At 46.4% G+C, this 14439-nt stretch overlaps 1 protein-coding gene across 1 annotated transcript in view; it reads right to left on the reverse strand.

Annotated features, from left to right (window-relative positions):
- lrrk1 (leucine-rich repeat kinase 1) overlaps positions 1-14439 on the reverse strand; it is a 47078-nt gene that overhangs the window by 14031 nt on the left and 18608 nt on the right. The window contains 18 exon segments of the mRNA XM_070901795.1: positions 201-333; positions 416-655; positions 1322-1468; positions 2340-2490; positions 2548-2655; positions 6069-6208; positions 6766-6935; positions 7029-7200; positions 7360-7457; positions 7587-7765; positions 8397-8556; positions 8888-9011; positions 9134-9306; positions 10417-10581; positions 11121-11335; positions 11919-12031; positions 12901-13030; positions 14286-14356. Of these exon segments, the coding sequence (XP_070757896.1) occupies positions 201-333; positions 416-655; positions 1322-1468; positions 2340-2490; positions 2548-2655; positions 6069-6208; positions 6766-6935; positions 7029-7200; positions 7360-7457; positions 7587-7765; positions 8397-8556; positions 8888-9011; positions 9134-9306; positions 10417-10581; positions 11121-11335; positions 11919-12031; positions 12901-13030; positions 14286-14356 (2689 nt within the window).

Genomic DNA, 14439 nt, shown 5'->3' on the forward strand with positions numbered 1-14439 from the left:
TATAGTACTTTGAAAGCCTGTCTCTGTCTCGACAAATGTCGCTGGACTGTGAAAACGGCAGGGACAACTAATGAAATAAATTCAGGACTTTATTGTTCTTCCACAAATTCTGATACGCTGTTGTTGTTTCACAAATACATTAGAATATCGTCAATAAACCAAAAACGTATGGCTTTCTTACGGTAAATTCACATACAGACCTCCAGAGACCACACCAGAATGTTGTCGGATTTGAGATCACAGAAGATGATGCTCTTCCTGTGGAGGTACGCCAGTCCCGCCGCAATCTGATAGGCTACTCTGAAGGTTAGCATGGGACCAAGGGGCATATACCTGCAGCCTACAAAAACAAAACAGAGCTTCCATGTTCCACTAACATAGACACAGACCAGCTTCAGGTGGGAAATCACAAGACGAAAGATCTCGCTACGTGCCTTTGCCTTTGTGCCTCTCCTCCAGAACGGTGTTGAGGCTGCCCAGGGGGGCTAACTGCAGGGCGAAGCAGAGCGGATGGATGCTGATGCCCACCAGAGAGACGATGCAGGGATGCTGCAGAGAGTGCAACATGCTGGCCTCCTGGCGATATTCAGAGAAGCTCCGACAGGCATCTGCCGACTGCAGGTGCTTCACCATGGTGTCTGGGGCAATGGCGAAAGGGAGACGAGGGGGGGGCGCCAAAGTTAAAAAGGGAGACTTTGGAAATGGGATACACAGAACAGACCTAAACCTCACACCAGATGACAGAGACCATCTTTGAAGAGAGAGGAGGGTTGCCATCCACCACATACTACCACATATTAACATGTGGCTAGCGTTACAAGCTTGGGTCACGTGATGAGATCATTTTGTCATACAAAGACCAATGAACTCCCGCGTTCCTGTGGAGAGAGTGACGGGTTGGGCTCTGTTGACGGTGCTCTCGCTGCGGTGAGAGAATGATACTGTTTGGAATCGCCGCTTGGATTCGAGCGCTTTTGTGCAGTTACAGCCAAAGCGATTCTTCATGCGAGGATTTTGTAACAGCGGGGGCTTACAGTGTCTTTTGTAGTAGAGCAAAACTGCAACTGCAATAATGCTTAATCATTTACGATTGATGAGACTGAGACTTTGAACATATTCTGCTATCTGTGAGTTCCCCTTGCAGCCAGAGGAGACACCGCAATCCACTGCATTTCTATATTAAGCTCGTCCCATGACGTGTCCATTAGCAGCATCGCAGAAAACAGCGCCAGCTGTTCAGAAACCCATCAAACTATTTTGTTAAAAAATACTCGAGAAACGAGAATGCGCATCTGCACCTGTGTCGCTGCTGATGGTCTGCTGCCGACACTTCTTGAAGTGGAAGCGTTTGACGGCCACCGGCTGGTCGCAGTAACGGGCTCGGTAGATGGTGGTCCCGCTGCCACCCTGGCCAAGGATGTTATTCTCCTCCTCGGAGCACTCCAGCTGGTCCCTCTCCAAAAAGAGCCTAACACACACACACACACATAAACACGGGCTCTTGTTTATCTTTAAAGCCCAAACTTGCAACACTGACATTTTGGTGACTCGCGTGCAGCACTGTCTTACCCGGACCCAGACGAGGGGGTCAAGTACATTACCTGGTATGTGCAAGTCTCCATGGTTATCTAACCTGTTGTAACCTTGGGTTAAAATGACTAGAAGCAAACTGTAAAAATAAGAGGATAATTGAATTGAATTGACATCTGCTTCCTTTGGTAAGTGACCATGGCATAAGCGAGGAGCTAGACAGAGCTTGCGCAACTGAGCGACCAAATTTAACACCTCCTTTTCAAGAATGCTCGTTGTAACAGTTATAACATGGATATTTCCCTTTTTATCCGATTATTTAAACTCTCAACATTCTGGAGTTGTGCTAAACCAGAACCGTCTTTTGGAAAATTTGATAGAACATGCAGCGCCGGCAGAGGTATGTGCCCTCTGAGTGCTTTAATGTACTGTCGGATTAGTGGGACTGCGTTGGATTTGGAAGATTTAGTGTGTATTGTTCTTAAAATCAGCTTTACTGGTGGAAAAATGTTTCTTCTTCTTAAATGCCTTGAACGGCAAAATGTTTGTTCCAACTGTAACAGGACATGTTGTCTTAGTTTGCTTGCTGTCATCGCGTGCACATCGCCATTATTAAACATACATGCTTCACCCCCTTTACCCCCTTCTACCATTATACCTGTCCTGATCATGCCTTCCATCTATATCCAACTTTTCTGACCATAGGTCAAGAGACACTTTCCAGTCAGGCCCACACGTAACCAACACAGAACAGTACCACCAGTTTCAGTCTATAAGATGAAATGGTGCATTAAATGGTGAGGGTTTACCGTGCGGGGAAGTCAGTCATGAAGAGTTCTGGGACCAGCTCCTGGAGGCTGACTGGGTGCTCAGGGTGCTTAGGACAGATGATGTGCTCCTTCTCCACTGCAGCCAGCACACAGTCCTCCATGTTAAAGAAATGAACCCCCCCGGCACCTCCTCCCCCTCCGCCATCCCCTCCACGTCCTCCCCCCTCTTCGTCCTGGCCGGGCCGGCTGGCTGGGAGCTCGGCCTGCTTCTCTTGTTGGCCCAGTGAGGCACAGAGGGGACAGGGGGCGTACTGCTCTACGAGGAGACTCCCATCGCTCTCGCTGGCTGTCAAAGCTACAAGAGAGGGCACATAGACAAAAGACATGGACATGATCTAATCTGAGAGCTGACAACTGAACTTGCGCAGAAGATGCACACATCATGCACATCTGTCTTTAGTGCCGTGCCTCTTATACCAGATAATGACGTGATTCTGTCAACAAGAACAAACTGACCAAGTATTTGGAGGAAATGTGCAGCAGCTGCAAAATAATTCATAAAAAAATATACATATATAAAACTAATTCATGACTGCTAGATGCATTTAGACTTGTTTTAGACAAGTTCGATGTGATTACAGCAGGAATGTTGGCTGTGCTGAGCTAAAGAATCATAGGAGAGTCTTGCAGTATCAGTTATGCACAGCTTAATAAAAACTTAATAAAAATCTTCTCCTTTAGATCAAATCCCTGCAACCGTCAGACACTGTATATATTATAGACCTGCAGCCTCCAACTTGAGAAGTGCTATGCTGCAAAACCATTGCACACAGTGCTCCACTGCATAACCTGAAAGGTCCCATATAAAAGAAAATGAGCTCTCCATGTCTTGCTTGATTATAAAGCAGCTCTAGGTGCTGTATAAATACTGTGAAAGGATCAAAACGCTCAGTCCACGGAGAAATGCTACACAGCCCGTATCCGGACGCTGTGCCTTTAAACGAGCCGTCGGGACTTCCGTAAGGTTGTGATGTCGCGACTATACAGTCACCGCCCTCAGCCACGCCCCCCCCCCCCCAGCAGGTCACCGGCTCCAGGCACAGCGTGCCCACCTAAAACGGCTCATTTCAGACAGAGGGTGAACTGAGGGGCTGCATAAAGGGCCAGCAGAAGATAAACAAGGACTTTTTAGAACTGTGAATCATGCAAAGCTGCTCTAGTGGAGTCCCAGAATAAAAAAATATAAAGCTGAAATGAGAATAATAAGAGGACTGAGTCGTGCAAATGACAGCAGGCCGCACGGCTTATTAGGGGTCCAAGTACCAACGGCCATCATGTTTTGTCTGTCATTTTGGCATGGCAGACTGGTTTAAATACTACAATACTCACTACAAATTTGCCGTTCCACTTGAGAACAAAACACGGTGCCCAAGTTGCCAAATTCAACTACAACTGACCAAGAATTCAAAAGTGAATTGATTCAAGCTGCGGTGTTCAGTTTTCTCAACACCGTCTTCTTTAGCTTCCACCCACCACATTAGCTGTTCATGTCACAAAAGGTTAAAGCTCAGTGATTGGATGTTTCTTGCCGACGTGCACCATGGGAGTCGAGGTTCACGTTCTACCTTGATTTTTCTTTTAGAGCAACTTTATTGCCCGACCAACGCGTCTAAGCCTCTGGCCTTCATCAGGGTCATCAGGGCTTGTGACGGGAACCCGGGGCGCCCAAAATAGCTCCTCCCACTTTGCAACTCTATTGGTTGCGCGGCTTTAACCATCAAAATATGTAACTTTTTCTTTTTATTCTGCTGCTCTATCACCCAAAGAAGCTCCAAACTGCTTTTGCAAGATTTGATAAGCACATCCAGTCTGACTTACCATGAAAAACAAAATATCAACAATCATTAAAACACATGTAAAATTGTATGTCAACACCATATTTGGCATACACCTAGTGCTCAGGTTTAGCGTGTCACTGGGGCAAATCAGGCGGCGTATTAAATATGAATGTATTTTAAAATAGGACATTTCATTCATAGTGTTTCTGTGCATGACACAAAAATGAGAAATTTGAAAAATCACATTCATTTTCTCTTGCTGCCCTCTGATGGAGTGCTTTCGTCTGCGCAGGACTTTCTCTTTTTTTTTGGGGGGGGGGGGGGTCACTGCAGTTCATCACATCTCCTGAGAACCAGCTCAGTCCGTCGCTGCGGCCTTGCAGATTCTATTGCGGGTTCGCGCAAGTTGAGTTTGTAGAGTCCAGGTGCCCGGCCACTGTATTCTGAAGAGTTGGGCTGACATCCTCAACTCCCCGTCTTGTCCCTGTAGGCAAACCGGAGCTCCTCTGCGACCACCCGCTCCGTGCATTTGCAGAGGATGGAGGTTAGTGCCACAGGCCTGAAATCTTCCATGGCTTTGGCATGGCGGCTTTTTGGGAACAGGGAAGATGGCTGTCTCCTTCCATGCCCTGGGGGACGAAGCTGGCGCTCAGGAACGGCACACTCCTTCGGCACGCGGCCCCTGCCACGCCACCCTTGCATTACCCCTTGGTTTTAAGTTTGAGACAGCGTTTCTGCTCTCTGGTGGCCTCAGGGCTTATTATTAGGAGTCTGACCTGTTTCGTTGGCATGATGCTGCCAGTGCAGACGAGTCGTTGAGTAATGTTCAGGTCACCCTCTTTTCTGGAAGACCATCGCCCAGTCAGTGAGTTCAAAGCACCCCCCCCCCCCAGCGTTTCCACAGAGTCATTATTCCAAACCTGGATGGTTTTTGAATGGATCTTTTTCAGTTGTTGTCTGCACTCTGGCCGCAGTAATATTACATTATGGTCTGAGAAACCAAGGGGAGGGCGGGGCTTGGAGACATATGCGCCGGGTATCCTTCCAAAACCCTAAGTCCAGCTTTCTGTCCAGTCGCGTCGGACGTTCTCACAACTATTGAAATTCCCAAGCAGAAAGACAGGCTGATCGGCTGATCCGGAGACAGCGCTGTTGTAGCTGTCTGCAATGCGTAGCTGTCACAGTCAACTGTGTGAAGCCGCGAGGTAGATAGTGAGGACGGAACTATGCAGTTATAATTTCACAACGCCGCGACCAGTCGGTCTCACGCACAAGTTGGTTGCCCATTCGTCATTTATGGCCATGGCCCGATTGATTTTCCTGCTTTCCTGGTGTCTCAGTCGAAACGCGTGAATGTAGTAATCGAGACACACGGTGACGCCCTCAGACAACCACGTTTCGGTGAAACAGAACGTGCTTGTGTTCCGGTAATCGGAGTCAAATTTGATCAGTGCAGAGAGTTCGTCCATTCTACCTCGTAGCGAGGGCACATTTGACAGGCAGTGAGGAGCTTATGTCCTCGCCTCCTCAACCCGTCTCTATTCCCTCCTCTTGATTCCCTTTTCCTCAGAATGCGTTTCCTTCACAGACACTCCCTGTGTTGTCCCTAAGTGTAACTAACCTTGGATTATTTACGGTTTTCAGCTTTTCTTTAACCTGCTCAGTCAAGTTATTGTGGTTTTGGGCTGACTCATGTGAACACCATATTTATCCACAATAACCAGCGTGAGCTCCAAGTCGATAAAAAGATGTCGAGATGTCTGGCTAATTCCTCGTCACACTGGTAACTCTAGCATGGGAACATTTTTTAAATGTTTAAAAAAAAAAATGTGTGTGAGTTTCAAACAGATTACCTATGTACTATGACTGAAATCAGAAAACACACCTGATCAAGGACAAAAGGTAATGAGACTGAGAGCAGAGCACTGACCAGGAAACCACTGCTCAATCAGAGAGTTGACGTGGTCCGTGATGAAGGCCATGGCAGAGAAATCTCTCATCTCCGATTGGCAGATGATCTTTATGCCTCCACTCTTCTTCCTCTTCCAGTTCACATCCGACGACTCCACGCTGCCGAGACACAAAGAGCGGTACTGTGAGGCAGCTCAACATTCGTTTTCTCTTCCTTCCTTTTCTCTTCTCTTTATTAGTTGCATTTATTTTATTAGATTTTCTCGTAATAAATGATAGCGCTAAGGCTGCTGTGAGAGATATGGGAGCACCATCTCCTCTATGTTGGGAAAAAAACAAAAAAACACTGAATACTTGGAATCATTAGCAATGAAATGAAAATACTGCAGCTTGAAAATAAGGTAAATGTAAAGATATTGAATATCAGCGGGTATTTAAGACATTGAGACACACAGTATCATGTTTGGTGCATATTCTGAACAGAGATTGTTTGTTCTTATTGGTCAAGGTCGACTCAAAAGGGGGGGGGGGGGGCGACATGAAGGGCCAGGATAAGATGAATCAGGACTTTTTTTGAACTGTGAGTCGTGCAAAGCTGCTCTAGTGGAATCACAAAATGAAAATACAGAGCTGGAAATGAGCGTAATAGGTCCCCCTCAAATTCTTCATTACCTCATTTAAGCACTTAGGGCGTGACTATGAGTCCCAGCTCTCACCTGAGGTAACCTCCATCAAAAGTGACCAGCAGCCCCTCCTTCCAGTAGATGGTCTGGCTGCGTCGGACTCTGAAGGTGCTGCAGCGATTCCTCTGCTGGGTCCCGGCAAAGCTGTAGATCACCGAGTTCCTGCTGCGCTGGCTCCTAGAGTTTCTTTTGGGCTCAAATGACTGCACAAACAACAACATTTTCAGGCCGCGTACGTTGGAAAAGCTGAAAGCGTGCATGATGGGTGAATGAGGAGAATCCTCTGGTTTCAGTACCTGCAGGTCCATCTCTGTGAGGCTGATGAGCATCCTGGCGATGAAGCGCTCCCAAAAGCCAGCAGGGACGAAGCTCATCTTAACAAGGCGCTGCAGCGTGTTGTTGGTCTGCTGGCGGAAGCCGTGGATGTCCATGGCTGGCTTGGGGGGGAGGAGGTGGGGCAGCAGATAGCTACAGCCAGAGGAAAGGGAAAATGGGCAGTTGCTTGCTGGGGCACCATGAGGTGGTTGCTAGGCAGTTGTTAGGTTGTTCAGGGTAGTTGAGTGTTGCTGACGGAGAATCCCCATTCGTATCAATTGAGTATCAGTGAGTATATAGACAATGGTTTACCTGTTGTTGGCCACGGGCAGCGCGATCTCAAACTTGGCCAGAAACTGGAAATACTGTTCCTCTGTCTCATGGGTGAACCCTGTTCCTACCAACAGCATCTGCACAACAGACATCGTCACTTGACATCGCCACAGGAAGCCAGCATCATCATTTACACACAAAACAACCAGGAAAGCCAAAAAAACCTAGAATTGCTTCCATTTCACCAGCGGCTTCCCCGTTCTCACCCTGAGGTCTTCGGCTCGGATCACTCCGTTCCTGGCGACGGAGCGAGAGGACTTGAGGTGCATGATCCTCTCCAGGCATTCTGACAGCCACACAGGACACAAGAAGTAGAGGGTGCACAGGCCGTGGCTGGTGTCGGGGAAGTGCAGCAGGGTCCCCGTCTCGATCAGGAAGTTTATGGCTGGATGTGGTTACAAAACACCAAAAAAAAAAAACAGAGGAGGAGGAGGGCCGTAAGCATGGCGTTCCTTCATGAATGGCGTAGTGAAGGGCATAATCTTTAAGGCAGCCAGACGAAATCTGGATGTAACCAATCACCTCAACAGTTAGCCTCCTGTTTGTATAATTGATGATAGTGTAATTTCCCCCCCGGGGATGAACAAAGTATTTCTGATTCTGATTCTTTAGTGTAAGGGAGTCAGACTTGTTTGCCGTCTTACCAGGAATTAGACAAGGGGGTTGATATCACTTTGTGGTCTGCTTTGTGTAAAGTGGACAGACAGTTCTGGGATGTGTTAGCTTGGAGTGCAGGAGTTTGACACGGGGGGGAGGGGCGCTGTCTACCAAAAAAGGAGAGAAATGCGACTTTAGGTCATTCCAAAGTGGCCTTATTTAAATGTTGTTTAGGTTGGCTGGTAACTTGCCTAACATTGCTGGTCAATTACTAACACTGGGGGGGGGGCAAATTTCCATACTGGGGGGCGTGACCACACGTAATAAATACTGTAAATACACGTCCGTACAAGGAAGTCATTCCAGGTAGTTGGAAGTGTTTGACAAATCAAACCAAATGACTTTCACATTCACAGTACCGGTCTGCAGGTCCTCATAGTCTCTGATGTCACTCCCTGGGCTCTGTTCAATGATGCGGTCCAGCTGGGCATCAGTTAGGTACTGGACCTCTCCCTCGGCGTCCCGCCTCTGCTTCTCTGCTATCACTGCTTCCTGAAGTGTCAGGTAGCTCCTGGGGATCTGGTGGAGGAGACAATGGTAAAAAAAAAAAAAATAATAATAATAAATCTGTCTTTCTTCTGAAGCGCAGGATCTGTAAATCTGTTTTTGTGTTGACAAAAAAAATAAAAAATTCTGAATTCTCGTGATTACATAGTGAATGCTGCAGCTGTAAAAACCTCCCATATCTTAAGCTTATTAAAACATTTGAAAACACACTGGACCATTTCAAGATTGCTTTGTCTTAAGGCTCTATTCCCTGTTCCTGACAAGAGATACGACCCTGATATGTGCACGTGCTGCTGTGTGTATGTGTGTGTAGCTTTCTCCACGCAGACACACACTCACTCACCAGTCTGCCCAGCAGCTTACTGCCGCAGGCTGTGCTGCTGCTGCTGTCTTTCATGGAGAGGGCCACCTGGTAGATGAGTTTCTTCAACCCGTCCAAACCCTCCAGGGTCTTACAGGACACTTCACTGAGTACCAAGACACACACACACACACAGGCTGATACTAGCGATAACGCCACAACTGGCACGAAGCTGGTTCTTATCGATACAAATAAAACAAACGATGAAATGTAAAATGGAGCGTTTACTGCAGGTGTTTCCAGGTGATGTCAGGGTAGCCGGTGGCCCGAGCCCCTGACGGGGACCGGCAGAGAGCAAGGACATAAGCCCTCAGCGTGGCCAGTCTCTCAGTGCGAAACTTGGTGTCAATGAGATCCAGATGTGTTCCTACGACCACCACCGCAGAGTTGGGCGCTCGTGCCTGTAGGCCACAACACACAGGAACTTACGTGTTTACTGAATGTGTATTAAAAGGGATATCATTGCACGCACCAAGCGCATTCGCCTGATGAACAACGCAGCAAAAAAAAAAAAAAAAAAAAAAAAAAAAAGAGTGTGAAAGTTAACTCCAAGTCTAGCTTTATCCAGGGCTTTCAACCACTTTTCCCAGTCTTCCTCTGCAAACTGAGACTGGCCACTTATCATGGAGGCGATTGAGTTGTCATCAGTATAGAACTAGTGCTCCTATATTGATGAAGACTGTGAGTCGCAGTTGAAAGCTCAGGAAAAAGCAAGTAAGCCGAGACTTAGATTTTGGTGTCAAAACAACATGTTTTAGCCAACATATTGGATTAAAAGTGAAAATCTGAATTCATTGTAACCTAAAAAATGCTTTTAAATCTTGACTTTGCATCGTTTCTGTGCTCGTTAACGTATTTGTTTTGGCTTTCTGCACATTGACCGTTTGCTGAATAAGATATGACTGAGAGAGGGTATAGACTTTTCAGATGTAGGGTCAATCTGAGCATCTGATTGGCTCTCCCTCTCTGACCATACATGCGATGAATCTCGTGGTCACTTGAGAGCTGCGTTCACTTCACTGTCTGTGGAGTGGAGTGCCTTGATAACTGTATCTTCTTCTTTAGATAGGACTTTAAACTTTAAGCTTTTTAACTCCTCGGTTGACTCTTTAGAGCAATCTTGGGAAACGCTGGAATAGAATAGATTCGGGAAAGAAATTGTCAGGCAATAACAAAACTCATAGGACCTCAGATCCAGGCGTAATTAATGCTGGAAATTAACCACACAAGTCAGTGGGCATTATTAAATGTTACAGTTAGTAATTAGGCTTCAATGCATGATGCAAGCTGTCAACATCTTCCATGTCATCATGACACCCATTGGACTGTGGTTGGTTTATGTGGTCCGGCAACTAAATAGTTTTCCCTTAAAATCTGATTACTCCTCACTCCTCACTGGAAACTGTCACTAGTTCTCATGGTCACGCCCCCTTCACTTTCTGATCCCCTCACGCTAAAAGTTACAGCCGGAAGCAGGTTCTCAGCAGGCCAGCAGAAGAGTGCGTGTTTACCTCTATGTTGAGCAGCCACGTTTGCAGGTTGACCACAGCCTCCTCTCCCAGAGCCAGGTTCCAGGTCACCACGTACAGGGCCTTGTCGGTGAAGAAACACTGGTTCACGGTGGACATGCTGGCTTGACCACCGATGTCCCACACGCTGAACGCCACCGAGTCCTTCTGTGTGTAACAAGACGAGAGCTAAGTCGACTCTAAAGAAGGGGGCTGGAAAGTGAGTCAAGAGATACTCATTAGAGGGAAAGAGGTAAGGCTTTGAGGAGGGGGGCCATCTTCTCCTTGGTCTAAAGGCGTCTTTCGTTTTGAAGTTTTGTAAATTTGGCCAATACCCAAGCTATCGCAAATCACCGCTGTCTTCAACATGTCCAAAAAAAAGTGAATTCAGCTTAAAAACAGGCAATATCTGCTCTGGGCAGGATATCTGAGCTACTGTATTAATATTTGAAAGTTTCCACAAATAACATATATTGCGTAATTTGATAAAAATTATTGACGCATTAATGTGTACATCACTTCAGTGATGCAGCGGGTGAAGGTGGGGCTAATTCTAATGACTTTATATACTGCTGGGTAGCCCCAGCGATCAATAAAGATAATGTCTCTTTATCGATAACAATTGCTCTGGTTGCTTGCGTCTTTCATATACTGTGTGTGTACATTGAACGAACAGTGTATATATGTGCTGTCTGCGCTTTCCTCACGCTGTTTTTGCCGCCGTTGGGTTTGTCCAGCTCCCAGGTGGAGGTGGAGATGCTGCATTCGGCTGGCGTGAAGGGGGACGCCCTGCCAGTTTGTAGGGCATCCAGAAGCGCCGTCTTCCCCTGCCTCGGTGGACCAATCACGAGCATCTTCAGCAGCTTGAAAGGTTCTGCCTTGCGTAGGTGTGCCCGGAGGAAAGCTAGGACAGACGCAGGACCTGAAAAGCCAGAAAGGTTTTCCACTGTGCTTACTGTAGGTGAGCACACAGTTCTTTCCTGCGCAGAGAGGGGTGTTTGGCAACATTTCAGGTGTGCTTCGCTTTCAGCTCGACCTCCAAACTAAGTGGTTTAGGTAATCTGGATGAATTGGTGGCTTCGTTTCCTACATGCTTGATGGTCCAATGGCTCGGGTTTCTTGACCCGTTTATTAGTTTATGTTGGACTGCCTTTTTAGAGGTGTCACCATGTTCCCAGATCTCAGCTATGAACTTGGTGAGTACATTTCTGCATGGCCTACGAAAATAAAGCCCAGGTTATAGACTGTAAACCGTAGTTTTCCTTTAAAGGATAGGTTCACGGTTTTCCAAGTCTAGCTTTCTATCTATCAATAGTCCATACGAACATTGAAATTTTGTTTTTCTTGCTGTAATCACTCCTCCTGTTTAAACTAGCCATTAAGGGGTCCTTTCATAATGGGCCTCCAGTGTAAGCTGAAGTTAATAAGAGGCCTCAGCAGTCATGTGAGCATTGTCATGTAAAACACTTGAAAAGTCGAGTCTTTAAGGACAGTTAAGACAGTACCTTCTTTTCTTACTTCCTGGGGGACGTTAGTAATGTTGAGGTCTTCAATGTCCAGCTGCCACAGGTTGGAGAGCTGGCCGAGCTCTGCTGGAAGCTCCCGGATTCCAGCATTACTGTTCCCAGAGCAGGTGAGACAACGCGGGTCAACGATTCACATCAAAAAAAGACGCAACCATCCAAATGATGTCAGTTTTGAATGACGTAATAAACTAAAATGATTCCTAATTTCATTCAACTGAACTATTTAGACCTTATGGACTTTCACTGAAAGAGCCCACCAGGGTCCCTAAACCCCATTTTAAGAAACCGTCCAATGGGTATGTTCCCCCAAGTCAGTTTTGGGAGAAACGGCATACTGTGAATCCATGACTCCCCAAACAATTCCCATCAGTCTGAGAAGTGTGTGAGAGCAGACCAATTTGCTTCCTTGTATAAAACAGCTGCAAACAGCTGTAGCAGGACTGGCTCCAAAGGACTTAATTGATTTGGGTGGCCAAAATCCAAGAAGATTTTTTTTTACTTCATTATTTTTGATATTTTTGAAAAGTCAAGTGGACTTTTAACATTTTACTTTTGATGGTGACATAATGTAAGAAAGTGTTCTTCAGTGTCAAAATGAACAAACAAAAATTTAGCCAGTGCCTAATTTGACCAGCTTCTAACCCTCGCAACTGGTTTTGATTTAAAACTGGTGACTATGGTTCCGGCTTTACAATGTAAGTCACGTGTAATGCGTTTGATTTTACTCAGTTCTATCCATCCAAATTCAACACTGCACATTGGAATACAGGATCTGAAAATTTAGCGGCATGTTGCCGATATAATGGATTATTTTGTTAATTTCAAGACGAAAAGGCTAAATTTAATCTCAGGTCCTGGCGGAATAGGTGGTGCTGGAGGCTTAGTTATCTATCTGCGAGGCTAGTCCCCGCTGGGAACTGTTGAGCCTAAGTGACGGCGTGCGGGTGCCGGAGGGACTCACTTGGAGAGGTAGAGCTCAGTGAGGCTGTGAAGGCCGCACACCGACTGGGGGACACACTCCAGCTGGTTGTCATTCAAGAAAAGCACTTCCAGAGAATCCCGCAGAATCATGGGAAACTCGATAGGACACACTGCCAAGACAGAGCCAATGCAGAGGGTCACGGGCATGTGTGCTTAAAAACATACACACAGCAAGTCACTAGAAACTGTTTATTAGAATGGAACTAGTGCTGGAACTGGTTTATGGACTTGGACGTGTTTGTGTTGAGTTTGTGCCAAACATTTCAAAAGTAAAGCAGCATCTTCCACAGAAGTAGATTCTTGGCAGGGTGCAATTCCTCTGAAATAGCATGTGAAACATTATGTAATTACACAATATTCATGTATTTAATGAGACTGTATCATTTCCATTATATCGGAGATAGACAATGCTGGTGGACCCATGCTGAATTTAAAGGACATTCATCATTCCCGGCAGGATCTTGAGACTGCAGGTGTGAGAGGTTACAAGACATGATCAGTGGCAGGTAGTGTGGCAGCCCCACCAGGAGGCTGAGGAATTTTACACCATGACGTAGGTCTTCCTCCCAGGTTCGTGTTTAATCTCAAAAAGTCCTGTATATCAAGAAGTTACTTTGAGGTATAGGGTCAGAGATGGTTCAGTTCACATGGAGGGTTAGAAATGGGGCTAACCCTAACCCAACCTCAAAAGGTTCCCAAAGCGATCTGGTCTCATTCACCCATTGACGCACACGAGCTGCCATTCAAGGTGCTGGCCGGGGTTCAAACCCCCTCCCATGTGACAGTGCTAACCACGGCGCCACAACGCAGCCCAAATGTTTTGGGGGGTTTTTTTGACAGTCATATAGAGGCTGAGGGTGAGCTGTGTCCCGACCTGGAGAACAGGACCCCTTCAATGGGAGGGGTCGCGAGATAATTAATGAGATGGGAAAAAAAAAAGGGAATTTTTTCTTCATTTTCAGTTTTATGACTCAGGTCACCTTGGGACTCGCTCCCCATACAGAACAACATGAAAATAGGCAAATATTGACAACAATGGAATTATATCAATAGTCAGTCAAAATATCAAAGGCACCTCTCTTAGAGGTTAAAGAGGTTTCGCCTAAATAATGTGTTGACACTGTCTCCGTTTGTGGAACTATTGCAAGGACAGGACAAAATCACACATGCTGGGAAAAGTTTGAATGTATGTTAATTGTTGCACTCACAAGATGTTACCAATTAAGGGACTGAACAATGGCAGAAACAATACGTCAGTCTGACCCTACAGTCCTGACATCCAGTCCAAGTTTGGTTTTCTTTAGCAGCGAGGAGGAACGCCGCATCTATGTTCAAATTATTTCCACGTATGTAAAGCCAATCTACCTGGGTCTGGGTCCCTCCTGTTCCATGTAGTCAGGAAGGCCAGCCTCCTGGATTTGGGCACCTCGTCCGTTCTAAAAGACACAATTTGAAGCACAGTAATTAGTCTGCTCAGTTCATCTGCATGTTGATGTCGATGCTGCAACTCGGCCCCAAA

The sequence above is a fragment of the Enoplosus armatus genome, chromosome 1 (assembly GCF_043641665.1).
Source record: "Enoplosus armatus isolate fEnoArm2 chromosome 1, fEnoArm2.hap1, whole genome shotgun sequence".
Taxonomy (NCBI): Eukaryota; Metazoa; Chordata; class Actinopteri; order Centrarchiformes; family Enoplosidae; genus Enoplosus; species Enoplosus armatus.